The sequence below is a fragment of the Caretta caretta genome, chromosome 5 (genome assembly GCF_965140235.1).
Source record: "Caretta caretta isolate rCarCar2 chromosome 5, rCarCar1.hap1, whole genome shotgun sequence".
NCBI lineage: Eukaryota > Metazoa > Chordata > Testudines > Cheloniidae > Caretta > Caretta caretta.
Window position 1 is genome coordinate 39165992 of NC_134210.1, and position 16795 is coordinate 39182786.

The following is a 16795-nucleotide window of genomic DNA, read 5'->3' on the forward strand; positions in this document are numbered from 1 at the left end:
AGTGTCAGGATACTGTATATTAATAATCAAAGCTAGCATGAAGGGAACAAATAGCAACTTTTCTTAATTACTAGGAGTTTTTCCTTTTTAGCCTAAAAGATGACAACTGCGTTGTATGGAGTGGTCTTTATTTTCACAGGTCTGGGCGGACAATTGACCTAAGACAGCTGCAGCAGCACAGGAGCCAGCAAACAGAGCTGTAAATAGGGGAGTTTGAGTGGGAGTTGGCAAGAGGAGTTGGGGGGGAAGACTAAGAGAGGCAGGCAGAGGAACAAACAGGGTAGTGAAGGGAGTGTGTGGTGGTCTGGCAGTGGTTTGGTGCTTGTTGGGGGTTTGTTTTGCTCTGGGTGGTGGTGTTTTGGTTTGGTTTGTGTTTCCTGGACTAACAGGACTTAGATGAGAAGGCTGTGACAGATACAGAGGCAGCAGTGGAAAACAAAATGAAGATGACTGCATGTGGAAGCTGCAGCATATACATGATCCTGGAGGGGGTACCTAAAAAGAGTTTCATCTGCCACCTGATAGAGCTGATGGAAGAAAAGATCCGAGGATTGGAGAGGCAGGTGGAAACTCTGGTTGAGTTTAGAAGGGGGTTCGAGCGGATGATGAAGCAAAGACATGAGGAGGCTGAAGTGAAAAACTCAGATTTGCAGATGGAAGCAGGACCAAAGAACGCTGAGGAGAGACTGCTGGGAGGCATATGACTAAGAGAACCAGGCAGCGGAAAAGACGGGCTAGTGAAGGAGAAATAGAGCTCAGGAACAGGTTTGCGGAGCTGGAAAATGAAGAAGGGGCACAGTAGGTGGTCACTGAAGGTGAGAGGGCAAGGAAGAAGAGAAGAGCAGCTAGTCCTAAAAGAAGAGGGGAGGAGTCAATGGAGATAACAACACCAAATATGAGCCCCAGGAGGATACAGCATGGGTTGCAGAGGATTGCAAGGGACAATAGGAATCGAGAGGACTTGCAGCCAGAGGGAACAGGGGATAGACCGAAGAATCGCACCATCACCAGGAAAAGGCAGGTCTACATGATTGGAGACTCCTTACTTAGAAGGATAGACAGGCCTGTAACAAGAGCGGATCCAGAGAACAGAAGGATGTGCTGTCTGCTGGGTGCCAAGATATGGGATGTGGACCTGAGGCTGAAGAGGATCCGAACGGGAGTGGGAAAGAATCCACTGATTGTCCTTCATGTGGGAACAATATGATACGGCTAGATTCTCGCTGGAAGTATCAAGGGAGAGTATGCCAGACTGGGGAAGACGCTTAAGGAAATCGAGGCTCAGGTGATCTTCAGTGGGATTCTGCCTGTTCCTAGAGAAGGGCAACAATGGTGTGACAAGATTATGATGATCAACAGATGGCTCAGGCAGTGTGCTATAAGGAGGGCTTTGGGGTGTATGGCCACTGGGAAGCATTCATGGACAGAGGACTGTTCTCTCAGGATGGACTTCATCTGAGCAGGGAGGGAAATAGACTTCTAGGATGGAGGCTGGCACAACTGATTAAGAGAGCTTTAAACTAGGAATTTGCGGGAGATGGTTGGGAGATGTCCAGGTAATCTCCACGCCGGATTTTAGCATTGAGAGGGAAGAAAACGAAGTAAGAAAGGATACAGCCGTGGGTAGGAGAATGGACATAAGGAGGAAGGGTAGTGTAGATACCAGTCTAATAGGTGATACTGGCGGTAGAATGTCTGTGCCTAATCGGGTAAAGAATGTGAAAGAAGCCAAACAGCAAAAATTAAGATGTTTGTACACGAATGTGAGGAGCCTAGGTAACAAAATGGAGGAATGAGAGCTATTGGTGCCGGAAGTGAAACCAGATAAGGATAACAGAAACATGGTGGAATAGTAGTCATGACTGGAGTACAGGTATTGAAGGGTATGTGCTGTTTAGGAAAGACAGAAATAAAGGCAAAGGTGGTGGAGTTGCATTGTATATCAATGATGAGGTAGACTGTAAAGAAATAAGAAGTGATGGAATGGATACAAAAAATCACATTGGGGAAAAAAGCTACTAGAGCATCCCCTAGGATAGTGCTTGGGGTGTGCTATAGACCACCGGGATTCAATTTGGATATGGATAGAGCCCTCTTTAATGTTTTCAATGAAGTAAATACTAATGGGAATTGTGTGATCATGGGAGACTTTACCTTCCCAGATATAGACTGGAGGAAAAGTGCTAGTAATAATAATAGGGCTCAGATTTTCCTGGATGCGATAGCTGACGGATTCCTTCACCAAGTAGTTGCTGAACCAACAAGAGGGGATGCCATTTTAGATTTGGGTTTGGTGAGTAGTGAGGACCTCATAGAAGAAATGGTTGTAGGGGACAACCTTGGTTCGAGTGATCATGAGCTAATTCAGTTCAAACTAAATGGAAGGATAAACAAAAATAGATCTGTGACTATGGTTTTTGATTTCAAAAGGGCTAACTTTAAAAAATTAAGGAACTTAGTTAGGGAAGTGGATTGGACTGAAAAATTTGTGGCTCTAAAGGTAGAGGAGGCCTGGGATTACTTTAAATCAAAGCTGCAGAAGCTATCAGAAGCCTGCATCCCAAGAAAGGGGAAAAAATTCATAGGCAGGAGTTGTAGACCAAGCTGGATGAGCAAGCATCTCAGAGAGGTGATTAAGAAAAAGCAGAAAGCCTACAAGGAGTGGAAGATGAGGGGGATCAGCAAGGAAAGCTACCTTATTGGAGGTCAGAATATGTAGGGATAAAGTGAAAAAGGCAAAAAGCCATGTAGATTTGGACCTTGCAAAGGGAATTAAAAGCAATAGTAAAAGGTTTTGTAGCCATATAAATAAGAATACAAAGAAAGAGGAAGTGGGACCGCTAAACACTAAGGATGGAGTGGAGGTTAAGGATAATCTAGGCATGGCCTAATATCTAAACAAATACTTTACCTCAGTCTTTAACGAGGCTAATGAGGAGTTTAGGGATAATAGTAGGACGACAAATGGGAATGAGGATATGCAGGTAGATATTACCACATCCAAAACTCGAACAGCTTAATGGGACTAAATCAGGGGGCCCAGATAATCTTCCTCCAAGAATATTAAAGGAACTGGCACATGAAATTGCAAGCCCATTAGCAAGAATCTGTAAACTCAGGGGTTGTGCCGTATGACTGGAGAATTGCTAACATAGTTCCTATTTTTAAGAAAGGGAAAAAAAGTGATTCAGGTAACTACAGGCCTGTTAGTTTGACATCTGTAGTATGCAAGGTCTTGGAAAAAATTTTGAAGGAGAAAGTAGTTAAGGACATTGAGGTCAATGGTAATTGAGACAAAATACAACATGGTTTTACAAAAGGTAGATCGTACCAAACCAACCTGATCTCTTTCTTTGAGAAGGAAACAGATTTTTTAGACAAAGGAAATGCAGTGCATCTAATTTACCTTGATTTCAGTAAGGCACTTGATATGGTTCCACATGGGGAATTATTAGCTAAACCGGAAAAGATAGGGATCAATATGAAAATTGAAAGGTGGATAAGGAATTGGTTAAAGGGGAGACTACAATGGGTCCGACTGAAAGGTGAACTGTCAGGCTGGAGGGAGGTTACTAGTGGAGTTCCTCAGGGATCGGTTTTGGGACCAATCTTATTTAATCTTTTGATTACTGACCTTGGCACAAAAAGTGGGAATGTGCTAATAAAGTTTGCGGATGACACGAAGCTGGGAGGCATTGCCAATATAGAGAGATATCGTACAGGAAGATTTGGATGACCTTGTAAACTGGAGTAATAGTAATAGGATGAAATTTAATAGTGAAAAGTGCAAGGTCATGCATTTACGGATTAATAACAAGAATTTTTGTTATAAACTGGGGATGCATCACTTGCAGGTAACAGAGGAAGAGAAGGACCTCGAGTATTGGTTGATCACAGGATGACTATGAGCCGCCCATGTGATATGGCTGTGAAAAAAGCTAATGCGTTCTTCGGATGAATCAGGCAAGGTATTTCCAGTAGAGATAAGGTGGTGTTAGTACCGTTATACAAGGCAATGGTGAGACCTCATTGTTAGGATATAGATATTCAGGCCTGTCTGTAAAGGCCTATACTCTAAGAATTTAGGTGTATTCTTATCACTTAGCTAGTTATAGAGGTATAAGAGAAAGAATCAAAATCACTGTCTGCCGGTGTAAGGTCCTTCTCTTACTGTGACAGTCTGAGGCCCTGTGCTTAGGCTAAGATCTTTGGCTAAGCAACAGAAGCAGCCATAAGCTGGGAAGCGACCGGTCACATCCTCACATTCCAAACTAGTCATATTGAAATAAGGTGCTATTGGGCTGTTAGGAATACAATCCTGTCCTGATAATGCCTATCGCCTCCAGAGAAAGGAAAGTGCCTAGAAAATGTAAAAGGAAACTTAGTTTGATAGCATCCTGTCTGGCAAGAACTCACTTATCAATAGCTGGGATGTGAAATCCTCACTTCTGTATTGTTTTGTCATTATAGTTCCCACTTTGCTATTGCTTATTTGCATGGTCTCTGTCTGGTTCTGTGATTGTTTCTGCCTGCTGTATAATTAATTTTGCTGGGTGTAAACTAATTAAGGTGGTGGGATATAATTGGTTACATAATCATGTTACAGTATGTCAGGATTGGTTAGTTAAATTTCAGGAAAATGATTGGTTAAGGTATAGCTAAGCAGAACTCAAGTTTTACTATATAGTCTGCAGTCAATCAGGAAATGGGTGGGTGTGTGAAATGGGAACAGGGAATGGGGGTGGGGAAATTGGAATCATGTTTAGCTAAGGGCCGTGCCAAGGTTCCTCCCCCACTCTGAACTCTAGGGTACAGATGTGGGGACCTGCATGAAAAACCTCCTAAGCTTATCTTTACCAGCTTAGGTCAAAACTTCCCCAAGGTACAAAATATTCCACCCGTTGTCCTTGGACTGGCCGCTACCACCACCAAACTAATACTGGTTACTGGGGAAGAGCTGTTTGGACGCGTCCTTCCCCCCAAAATACTTCCCAAAACCTTGCACCCCACTTCCTGGACAAGGTTTGGTAAAAAGCCTCACCAATTTGCCTAGGTGACTACAGACCCAGACCCTTGGATCTTAAGAACAATGAACAATCCTCCCAACACTTGCACCCCCCCTTTCCTGGGAAATGTTGGATAAAAAGCCTCACCAATTTGCATAGGTGACCACAGACCCAAACCCTTGGATCTGAGAACAATGAAAAAGCATTCAGTTCCTTACAAGAAGACTTTTAATAAAAATAGAAGTAAATAGAAATGAAGAAATCCCCCCTGTAAAATCAGGATGGTAGATATCTTACAGGGTAATTAGATTCAAAAACATAGAGAACCCCTCTAGGCAAAACCTTAAGTTACAAAAAAGATACACAGACAGAAATAGTTATTCTATTCAGCACAATTCTTTTCTCAGCCATTTAAAGAAATCATAATCTAACACATACCTAGCTAGATTACTTACTAAAAGTTCTAAGACTCCATTCCTGGTCTATCCCTGGCAGAAACCAGCATATAGACAGACACAAAGACCCTTTGTTTCTCTCCCTCCTCCCAGCTTTTGAAAGTATCTTGTCTCCTCATTGGTCATTTTGGTCAGGTGCCAGCGAGGTTACCTTTAGCTTCTTAACCCTTTACAGGTGAGAGGAGCTTTCCCCTGGCCAGGAGGGATTTCAAAGGGGTTTACCCTTCCCTTTATATTTATGACAGGCCGGAATGGGAACAGGGACACAGGTAAGGCTCTGTGGTGTCAGAGCTGGGAAGAGGGACACTAAGGAAGGAAACTGGAATCATGCTTGCTGGAAGTTTACCCCAATAAACATCGAATTGTTTGCACCTTTGGACTTTGGGTATTGTGGCTCTCTGTTCCTGCGAGAAGGACTAGGGAACTAAGTCGGTGAAGGAATAAGCCCCCTAACACTCACCTGGAATATTGTGTGCAGTTCTGGTCTCCCATGTTTAAGAAGGATAAATTCAAACTGGAACAGGTACAGAGAAGGGCTACTAGGATGATCCAAGGAATGGAAAACCTGTCTTATGAAAGGAGACTCAAAGAGCTTGGCTTGTTTAGCCTAAACAAAAGAAGGCTGTGGGGAGATATGATTGCTCTCTATAAATATGTCAGAGGGATAAATACCAGGGAGGGAGAGGAATTATTTAAGCTCAGTACCAATGTCGACACAAGAACAAATGGATATAAACTGGCCATTGGGAAGTTTAGACTTGAAATTAGATGAAGGTTTCTAACCATCAGAGGAGTGAAGTTCTGGAACAGCCTTCCAAGGGGAGAAGTGGAGGCAAAAGACCTATCTGGCTTCAAGACTAAGCTTGATAAGTTTATGGAGGGGATGGTATGATGGGATAGCCTAATTTTGGCAATTAATTAATCTTTGACTATTAGCAGTAAATATGCCCAATGGCCTGTGATGGGACACTAGATAGGGTGGGATCTGAGTTCAAAGAATTCTTTCCTGGGTGTCTGGTTGTTGAGTCTTGCCCACATGCTCAGGGTTTAGCTGATCACCATATTTGGGGTTAGGAAAGAATTTTCCTCCAGGGCAGATTGGCAGAGGCCCTGGGGGTTTTTCGCCTTCCTCTGCAGTGTGGGGCACAGGTCACTTACTGGAGCCATTGGCCATTATCTTTGAAAACTCATGGCGATCAGGCGAGGTCCCGGACGACTGGAAAAAGGCTAATGTAGTGCCCATCTTTAAAAAAGAGAAGGAGGAGGATCCTGGGAACTACAGACCAGTCAGCCTCACCTCAGTCCCTGGAAAAATCATGGAGCAGGTCCTCAAGGAATCAATTCTGAAGCACTTGGAGGAGAGGAAAGTGATCAGGAACAGTCAGCATGGATTCACCAAGGGCAAGTCATGCCTGACTAATCTAATTGCCTTCTATGACGAGATAACTGGCTCTGTGGATGAGGGGAAAGTGGTGGACATGTTGTTCCTTGACTTTAGCAAAGCTTTTGACACTGTCTCCCACAGTATTCTTGCCAGCAAGTTAAAGAAGTATGGGCTGGATGAATGGACTATAAGGTGGATGGAAAGCTGGCTAGATAGTCGGGCTCAACGGGTAGTGATCAATGGCTCCATGTCTAGTTGGCAGCCGGTATCAAGTGGAGTGCCCCAAGGGTCGGTCCTGGAGCCGATTTTGTTCAATATCTTCATAAATGATCTGGAGAATGGTGTGGATTGCACCCTCAGCAAGTTTGCAGAGGACACTAAACTGGGAGGAGAGGTAGATACGCTGAAGGGTAGGGATAGTATACAGAGGGACCTAGACAAATTGGAGGATTGGGCCAAAAGAAATCTGATGAGGTTCAACAAGGACAAGGGCAGAGTCCTGCACTTAGGACGGAAGAATCCCATGCACCACTACAGACTAGGGACCGAATGGCTCGGCAGCAGTTCTGCAGAAAAGGACCTAGAGGTTACAGTGGACGAGAAGTTGGATATGAGTCAACAGTGTGCTCTTGTTGCCAAGAAGGCCAATGGCATTTTGGGATGTATAAGTAGGGGCATTGCCAGCAGATCGAGGGACGTGATCGTTCCCCTCTATTCGACACTGGTGAGGCCTCATCTGGAGTACTGTGTCCAGTTTTGGGCCCCACACTACAAGAAGGATGTGGAAAAATTGGAAAGAATCCAGCGGAGGGCAACAAAAATGATTAGGGGACTGGAACACATGAGTTATGAGGAGAGGCTGAGGGAACTGGGGATGTTTAATCTACGGAAGAGAAGAATGAGGGGGGATTTGATAGCTGCTTTCAACTACCTGAAAGGGGGTTCCAAAGAGGATAGATCTAGACTGTTCTCAGTGGTAGCAGTTCACAGAACAAGGAGTAATGGTCTCAAGTTGCAGTGGGGGAGATTTAGGTTGGATTAGGAAAAGCTTTTTTGCTAGGAGGGTGGTGAAACACTGGAATGGGTTACCTAGGGAGGTGGTGGAATCTCCTTCCTTAGAAGTTTTTAAGGTCAGGCTTGACAAAGCCCTGGCTGGGATGATTTAATTGGGGATCGGTCCTGCTTTGAGCAGGGGGTTGGACTAGATGACCTCCTGAGGTCCCTTCCAACCCTGATATTCTATGATTCTCTGTACCTTAAAGTCTTTAAACCACGAGTTGAAGACTTCAATAGCTCAGACATAGGTCAGGGGTTTGTTACAGGAGTGGGTGGGTGAGATTCTGTGGCCTGTGTTGTGCAGGAGGCCAGAGCAGACGATCATAATGGTCCCTTCTGACCTTAAAGTCTATGAGTCTCACATACTTCAGTAACGAATGAGTTTATCTGATTAGGTACATCAGAAGGTGATGCTGCATGCACTGACCTTGCTAATCTGCCACCCTCCCTGCTTCACAATACATCTCCCACCCACTACAGAAGTTCCAAATGGATGTGCCTTTTCCTCTTGTGCCTCAAGATTTTTTTGGTAGTTCTTTAAAAAGGAATTAAACTGAAGATGCTATCATCCTGTCACTGCATTCAAGAGCAACTGGCATGCCTGTCCTGTCTTTCTTTAAGGAACAGGCTGATATAGCTTGTTTCATTGATATTAGCTTATTTGAGTGACTGCTGACATTTGAAGGGGAATGAGGAGCAGAACTTGAAAAGTTGGCAGTCCTACTCTGCATAAATCCAAAAACTGTAACCAAGTTAAGCCATGTTACTGACTAACAGCAGAAGGAACTCCCTCTAGCCCCTGATTAGAAGAATGGTGAGTAAAAAACATGGCCTCAGTAGCATGGGTTAAGGTATTATTTCTCAAAATGAAAGGTGCACCCTAATGGAAGAAAGGCAGTAGGTAGGGCAGCGGACTAGGGGGGAGGAGGCAGGGTGCAGCAGTGTGTGCATAGACCTCTCAATGGCTCTCCACCGTCTTAAAGATTAATTTTATATATATATATATATATATAAAAATAAAAAAAAGGTGTAGCTATAAATGGTTGCAAAGAAAACCTTCGAAGGATAAGTCTACACTGCAGCTGGGAGGTTTAATTCCCAGCTCGGGAAGATTTACAGACACTAGTGCTGCTCGAGCTAGCATGCCAAAAATAGCCGTGTGGCCACAGCAGCTCAGGCTAGCCACCCAAGTACATACCTAGGATCTCAAGCAGGGCTGTGCTTGGGCAGCTAGCCTGCACCGCCATGCCCATACTGCATTGGTTGAACTCTATTAGCTTTTTGGCTATGTTTGCACTGCAGCTGGGAGTTGTAATTTCCAGCTTGAGTAGATGTACACCTGCTAACTCTGCCCAAGCTAACATGCTAAAAGTAGCAGAGATCTCTGACTGTGTTTACGAAATCCTGAAACAATTGCTCTGCGGCCTGAACTGTGCCATTAATTTCAAGGGATGATAACTTAGATGCCAACGACAGTTGAAATATCAACAGTGTTAACAATTTCACTGATCAAAACATGTAAGAAAGACATTATCATATTATCAAAATCTGCACCTATTTCCAAAGTGTGCATGGGGAGTGTGTGCTTGCGCAAACACACAGGATTAGCCCAGAGGAGGGTTGGAGACATGAAGATGCATAAAGTAAAATGCTCAGGCCTTTAAACAACATATGTCAGGGATGCAAGCTAGAGCACAATTGGTTTCATGTTTATGATGTGGAGTCTGGGAGGCAGTTTGGGAAATGCTGGGATCAGGTAAGGATTAAAACAGAGAGATCCTCCAAGTTCACACAGCAAAACAATCCAACACAACTGCTCTCTATAGCTGCAGCATATTTTACTCCTGGGGGAATTCTGTGCCAAAAAATTAAAAATTCTGTGCACAACATTTTAAAATTCTGGAAAATTCTGCATATTTTATTTCTCAAAATAACACAATATAATCACTCCAGTTTCAATTATTTTGGTATTTTATTTCAAAATACCTGTCAATAAGTATGTCAACAAAACAGACAACAGGAACAAAGATTCCCTCAGGAGCAGAGAATTAAAGAAACCCCTACAACAACCCAGTTCCAATTGGGGTTGCTGGAGAGAGCAGTGTGGGGCCCCCAGAGCCCAGACACTTGCACTCCCATTCCCCCCAGAGCCCAGCTGCAGGGCAGTCCCCGGCCCAGACACCAGGACACCCAGAGCCTTTACTCCTCCCCCACTTCTTTACTGTCCCGCCAGAGGAAATGGTGTGGTGTGGCCTGGCCCTGACCTTCCTCACCCTTTGCCAGAGCTGGCTGGGTCTCCCGGGCCCTCTCCTGTCCCTGGGAGAATGAGGACCAAAGAGCGTGCAGCCTCCAGCCCAGCCAGTCTGGGCGCTCTGCTCACTGCGAGCTGGGCTACGTGTAGTCCAGTGGCCCCTAGTGGCGGCCAGAAATTCTGCGAGGAAAACAGGCAATTCTGCATTCCACAGTGGTGCGGAATTCCTCCATGAGTAACATTTATTGTGAGCAAGTATGTGGAAGCCATAAAAACTGAAGCTTTATAAGAGTTTTAAAAAACCAGTACGGTCGCGCAACCTTCAAGTGAAACAATCATGCGATACAATTCCAACAAAATGACCATTTTATCCTGGAATGAAGCAAATTTGTTGTTGTTTTACAATACATTAGCACATTAGTTAAATGTCAAATATATAGATTCATACATTCCAAGGCCAGAAGAGACCATTGTGTCCTGTATAACACAGGCCATAGAACGTCCACAAAATAATTCCTAGCTTATCATTTAGAAAAAAATCTACTCTTTATTTTAAAATTGTCAGTGATAGAGAATCCACCATGACCCTTGGTAAATTGTTAAAATGGTTAATTACTCTCACTATTAAAAATGTATGCCATATTTCCAGTCTGAATTTGTCCAGTTTCAATGTCCAGCCATTAGATCGTGTTGTACCTTTCTCTGCTAGACTGCAGAGCCCATTATTAACTATTTGTTTCCGATGTAGATACTTATGGACTCACCCTTCTTTGTTAAGCTAAAAGATTGAGCTCTTTAAGTCTATCACTATAAGGCATGTTTTCTACTCCTTTAATCATTCTTGTAGCTCTTCTCTGAACCCTCTCAAATTTATGAATTTATCCTTTAAATTATGTACTTAGTAAATTCTGTAGTGTAATTTGTGAACATAAAAATAATCAAATGAGAAAGCAACCCATTTGAGAGAGAAAATCAAAACAACCAATGAACTATAATTAAAAATGAAAGAACAATGACTTCCTTTAAGCAAAAACTCAACATAAAAATCTATTTCTTTCAATTTTTCTACAGCCAAACACTATGCATCAAAAAAGAAAAGATCGTTAGTTTATTTTATCCCTTCCCATTACCTATTTTCCCTTCAGAATATCAAATATTTTAGAAACTGGAAACAAGAAATCTTACCATCATGAAAGGCTTCACTGGGATGTGTTCTTGGGAAGTGCCTGCTTCAGGAACATTCCAGTCTGGAAATTTAATTACTTCCTTTCTATATGGAGGTCTTGTTGGATATGGTTTCAGTGGTGAGGAAGGAGGAAACCTAAATAACATTAAAGATAACACTTCAAAAAAAAAAAAGCTTCTAAATATTGTGCAATTTTATATTTACTATTTTCAACCTGTGTCTTTCTACATTACTTGATATGTGGGTGCACATATATACATCTAGTATGTCTGAATACTTCTCCACATTAGGAGATGTTGATCCTGCTAGGAAAGGTTTAAGTGGATTCTGCTTTCTTACTGAATCAGGTGGGTTGTCACTCATTTGCACCTCTTAGATTACATCTTCACTGAAGAGATAATTTGGGCTCCTTGGATGTTATCCCTCAGATCCTTCTCATTCACATACAAAACACTTTCTCTCTAGGTTAGTGGTTCTTTCATCACGAGCTAGCTGGCTATCTGAGGCTATAGCAGGGGTTCTCAAACTGGGGGTCAGGACCCCTCAGGCGGTTACAAGGTTCTTACCTGGATAGTCGCGAGCTGTTAGCCTCCACCCCAAACCCCGCTTTGCCGCCAGCATTTATAATGGTGTTAAATATATAAAAAAAACACATTTTTAATTGATGGGAGGGTTGCACTCAGAGGCTTGCTATGTGAAAGGGGTCACCAGTAAAAAATGTTTGAGAATCACTGGTCTGTAATCTAAAACCCAAGTAAAGATTTCACATGAGCTGGTAACCCATTCCCTTTGCAGTGAGAACACAACGCAAGTCATTTGAATGCTGACAGTCCTCCAATGATTTCCCAAATCCCTCTCTGTGTTCCCAGAAGGAAAGACAAGTTTTTCCACAATTCACTGGGAAACAATCAATCATACAGCAGTACAAAGAACCATGGATTATGTTCCCACTGATACACACAGATCAACGAAGCACCAGTCAGAACATAGTAACTCAAGTGTGACCTTGCAGTGGCTGCTCACACCTGAGCTAGGGTAACCCAGGTGCTCAGACGCAGCTGCTGATCACCTAAGTTCCCTCTAAGCTGCACAGCTGTGCAGCAGCCTATTAAGCACTGTGCAGGCACTCAGGGCTGCAGTGGGGAGAGATGTCGCAGCGGGGAGAGGCGCCCCTCCTCCGGCCCCAACCCAGCCTGGCCAGTACCAGGTTTATGATGGTGCCAGGCCCACGCTCAGCAGGGGCCCCACTGGCCTGGCCCTCCACTTCACTTGTGCTGTGGCACTGAGGCCGCAGCACTGACTCCTCTCCTCTCCTCTCCGGCCCCTCTCCTGCACTCCTCTAGGACTGCCAGCCGGGGAAGCGTGGCCCCTCCTCTGGCCCCAACCCAGCCCAGAACTGCCACAGATGGAGAAGAGGCACCCCCACCCAGCCCCAGCCCAAACCTGCTGCGAACAGGGAAAAGGCGCCCCAACTCAGCTGAACCCCGGACCTGCCACATCCAGAGGAGAGGCGCCTATCCCATGGCTCCAGCCCCGGAGCTGCTGCAGCAGAGAGAGGTGCCTCTCCCCTCCAGCCCAGGTGCTGCTGTGGTGGGAGAGAAAGCTAGGGGGAGTCCTCTCTCCCTGCTGTAGCCCCAGGTACACCAACCCCTCAACCCCAGCCCTACCCCAGAGCCCTCACCCCCTCCTGCACCCCAACCCTCTGCCTCAGCCCTGAGCCCCCTCTCACACTCCGAACCCCTCAGTCCCACCCCTGCCTCATAAATTTTGTTATGTGCACGAATATGGAGGTGATGTGGAGCCACGTCCAGCCCTTCAGACATTTTAATCTGGCCCTCAAACTCCTGCCAGGATCTGTGCTATGCTGTGGCTCCACACAGCTCGCAGAAGCAGCAGCATGTCCCCCTTCCGGCTCTTATGCATAGGGTCAGACAAGGGGCTCTGCAGCTCCCATTGGTTGGGAACCATGGCCAATGGGAGCTGCAGTAGTAGTGCCTGTGGACGGGGCAGTGTGCAGAGCCACCTGGCTGCACCTCCGCAACGGAGCTGGTGAGGGGACATGCCGCTGCTTCTGGGAGCTGCTTGAGGTAAACACTGCCTGGAGCCTGCACCCCGACCCCCTGCCTTGGATTCCCCTCCCTCCCTCTAAACCCCTTGGTCCCAGCCCAGAGCACCCTCCTGTACCCCCAACGCCTCATTCCCAGCCCCACCCCAGAGCCTGTACCGCCAGCCAGAGCCCTCACCCCACCTCCATACCCCAACCACCTGCCCCAGCCGGGAGCCCCCTCCCACACCCTGAACTCCTCATTTCTGGCCCCACCCCAGAGCCTGCACCCCCAGCCTCTCAACCCCCAATTTCATAAGCATTCATGGCCCACCATACAATTTCCAAACCCAGATGTGGCCCTCAGGCCAAAATGTTTGCCCACCCCTGCTATAGTGTATGCACTTTGTTTTACGGCAGCTTGGGAAAGGTTCCTGCCTGTCCAGTCTTGATGTGTTTTACTTTCAAAAACCAAATAAAAATGTATTATTTTTCTTTAATCAAGTCAACTGTATGATTTACCGCTTGTGTCACAATCATACAACTGAACAATGAGCTACTCATAACATCTGGAAATCTGAATTTTAAAAAGGCTTGTTACAGTAATGATTAAATAAATCAAATCTTAAAACATGAAACTCATGTAAAAAGAGAGAAGAGCCTAGGAGGTAAGACTAGTTCTCTGTGGAGGGCTTTCTCCTGAAGGTAGAAGAGCTGGAGAAACTTGAAGCGTTCAGGAAGAAAGTCTAGATTCCAACTCCTTCTGGGTAAGCAGAAGGAAAGCTGTAGCTAATACGAAAAAGCGATCCAATAATTGTGAACTGTGATGTGGTATAAACAAATCCCACACTGGGCAATACAGGGTTAATGAGCTAATATGGGTTTAGGTAGCCCCATCCCACCACACCTGTAAGAAATGTCAGATTTGGAGGAACTTAAAAGGGAAAGACATAGTATTGTTGGTGGCAGACCAGAAAGGAGAGCAGAACCCCAGTCTCCAGCTCCTGGAGAGAGGGTTGACTGAAGGCAAGAGCTTTTCAGATGACCACTGCCCAGCAGCACCTCCCTGGAAGAAGAGAGGGCTTGATGCTGATCCACCTACTTGAGGGGACTATTTTCCCTATATTAATCTATGGGACCACAGCTTAACAGGAACATGTTTAGTAAGGTGCTCTTTCTTCAGGCTGTGGGATTATTCATTTGTGTTTCTTTTTTGTGTTCATTGACAACCCTGGAAGGAGGCAGACTGTCTAGGGCTCAGCCAGAGGCCAAGTCCCTTACGACTAGACTAGTGTGATGGAATGCCCAGCACTGCAGAACAGTGGCCTTGGTGAGTGCATGGGGACTAAATTAGCTGTTACCACTCAAGAAAGAGATCTTGGAGTCATTGTGGATAGTTCTCTGAAAACATCCACTCAATGAGCAGCGGTAGTCAAAAAGCAAACAAAATGTTGGGAATTATTAAGAAAGGGATATAGATAATAGGACAGAAAATATCATGTTACCTCTATATAAATCCATGGTACGTCCACATCTTGAATACTGTGTGCAGATGTGGTCGCCCCGTCTCAAAAAAGATATATTGGAATTGGAAAAGGTTCAGAAAAGGGCAACAAAAGTGATTAGGGGTATGGAACAGCTGCCATTTGAGGAGAGATTAATAAGATTGGGACTTTTCAGCTTGGAAAAGAGATGACTAAGGGGGGATAGGATTGAGGTCTATAAAATCATGACTGGTGTGGAGAAAATAAATAAGGAAGTGTTATTTACACTCCTTCTCATAACACAAGAACTAGGGGTCACCAAATGAAATGAATAGGCAGCAGGTTTAAAACAAATAAAAGGAAGTATTTCTTCACTCAGCACACAGTCAACCTGTGGAACTCCTTGCCAGAGGATGTTGTGAAGGCCAACACTATAACAGGGTTCAAAAAACAACTAGACAAATTCATGGAGGATAGATCCATCAATGGCTATTTGCCAGGCTGGGCAGGGATGATGTCCCTAGCCTCTGTTTGCCAGAAGCTGGGAATGGACGACAGATCACTTGAGGATTACCTGTTCTGTTCATTCCCTCTGGGGTACCTGGCATTGGCCACTGTCGGAAGAGAGGATAGTGGGCTAGAGGGACCTTTGGTTTGACCCACTATTGCCGTTCTTATGATCCTGGTAGTGGGGCCTATCCCATTATCTTGGGACAAATTTGGGAGTACTCTCAGAGGTAGTGGGTGGAGTTAATATGGGCCTAGAGCCCTCAGAAGGGCTAACTCAATAGTCCCTAGGAAGTGGGGACTCAATCCCCTAGCCAGTGTAGGTGAGGAACTGGACCCTGGAAGAATGTGTCCAGCCAATGTGAGGGATAATGGGCTTGAACCCAGGCCTACGGGTCCCCAGGCAGTGCTCAGCACATGGACACCACCAAGCAGCTCACCTGAACAACTAGAGAAGGGAGCTAGCTCACAAAAGGACCCACCCTCAAAGTTCCTCACTGGAAAAAACATCCAGCACCACCAATTAGCTGGAAAGCTCTATTTAAACCGTGAAGAGTCACAGGAAGTTGTCCAAGCAACTACAGGAATCCCTGGCTGGCTGCTACTATAGACTCTGCCTACTTACATGATTCCTGAGCCCTGCCTTCCCGCCTCTCTGGCTGTTCCTGGTTCTTGTCCTCCTTAACCCAGACTCCTGTGTATTCCTGGTACCTGCCTCACTCCAGGTCCCTGCTCCCACATCCTACCCTCCTACTCTCTGGTGGTTCCAGAGAGGATGGTTCTAGACTATTCTCAGTGGTAGAAGAGGACAGGACAAGGAGTAATGGTCTCAAGTTGCAGTGGGGGAGGTTTAGGTTGGATATTAGGAAAAACTTTTTCACTAGGAGGGTGGTGAAACACTGGAATGCGTTACCTAGGGAGGTGGTAGAATCTCCTTCCTTAGAAGTTTTTAAGGTCAGGCTTGACAAAGCCCTGGCTGGGATGATTTAATTGGGGATTGGTCCTGCTTTGAGCAGGGGGTTGGACTAGATGACCTCCTGAGGTCCCTTCCAACCCTGATATTCTATGATTCTATACCCAACACTTTGACCCCTAGCTTGACATCTGACTCTGTCTCTCATCTTTGGCTTGGAACCTAACTAACCATTAAGCCTGACCACCCATGCACAGTCCCTACAACCAAGGGGAAGCTCCCCCAGAAGTGCCAGCTAACAAGGAACTTAGGCCTGTCTCCTACAGGAGGGGGACATTTTAACTAGAGTGACAGAAATTTTCCCCAAAATTCACTACCCACTCCTCCAACTGATCAAACATTTTCATTGATTTTCAAGGGGATTCTCTCTCTCTCTCTCTCTCTCACACACACACACACTCTTCCCTTCAGTTTTGTTGACAAGGCTTTCTTCAAAGCTCAACTAGCTA

At 45.2% G+C, this 16795-nt stretch overlaps 1 protein-coding gene across 2 annotated transcripts in view; it reads right to left on the reverse strand.

The window, feature by feature from the left end:
• DEPDC1B (DEP domain containing 1B) overlaps positions 1–16795 on the reverse strand; it is a 64295-nt gene that overhangs the window by 27602 nt on the left and 19898 nt on the right. For both annotated transcript variants that reach the window (XM_048851255.1, XM_048851254.1), the window contains one exon: positions 11338–11473. In XM_048851255.1, the coding sequence (XP_048707212.1) occupies positions 11338–11473 (136 nt within the window). The remainder of the gene's footprint in view (positions 1–11337; positions 11474–16795) is intronic.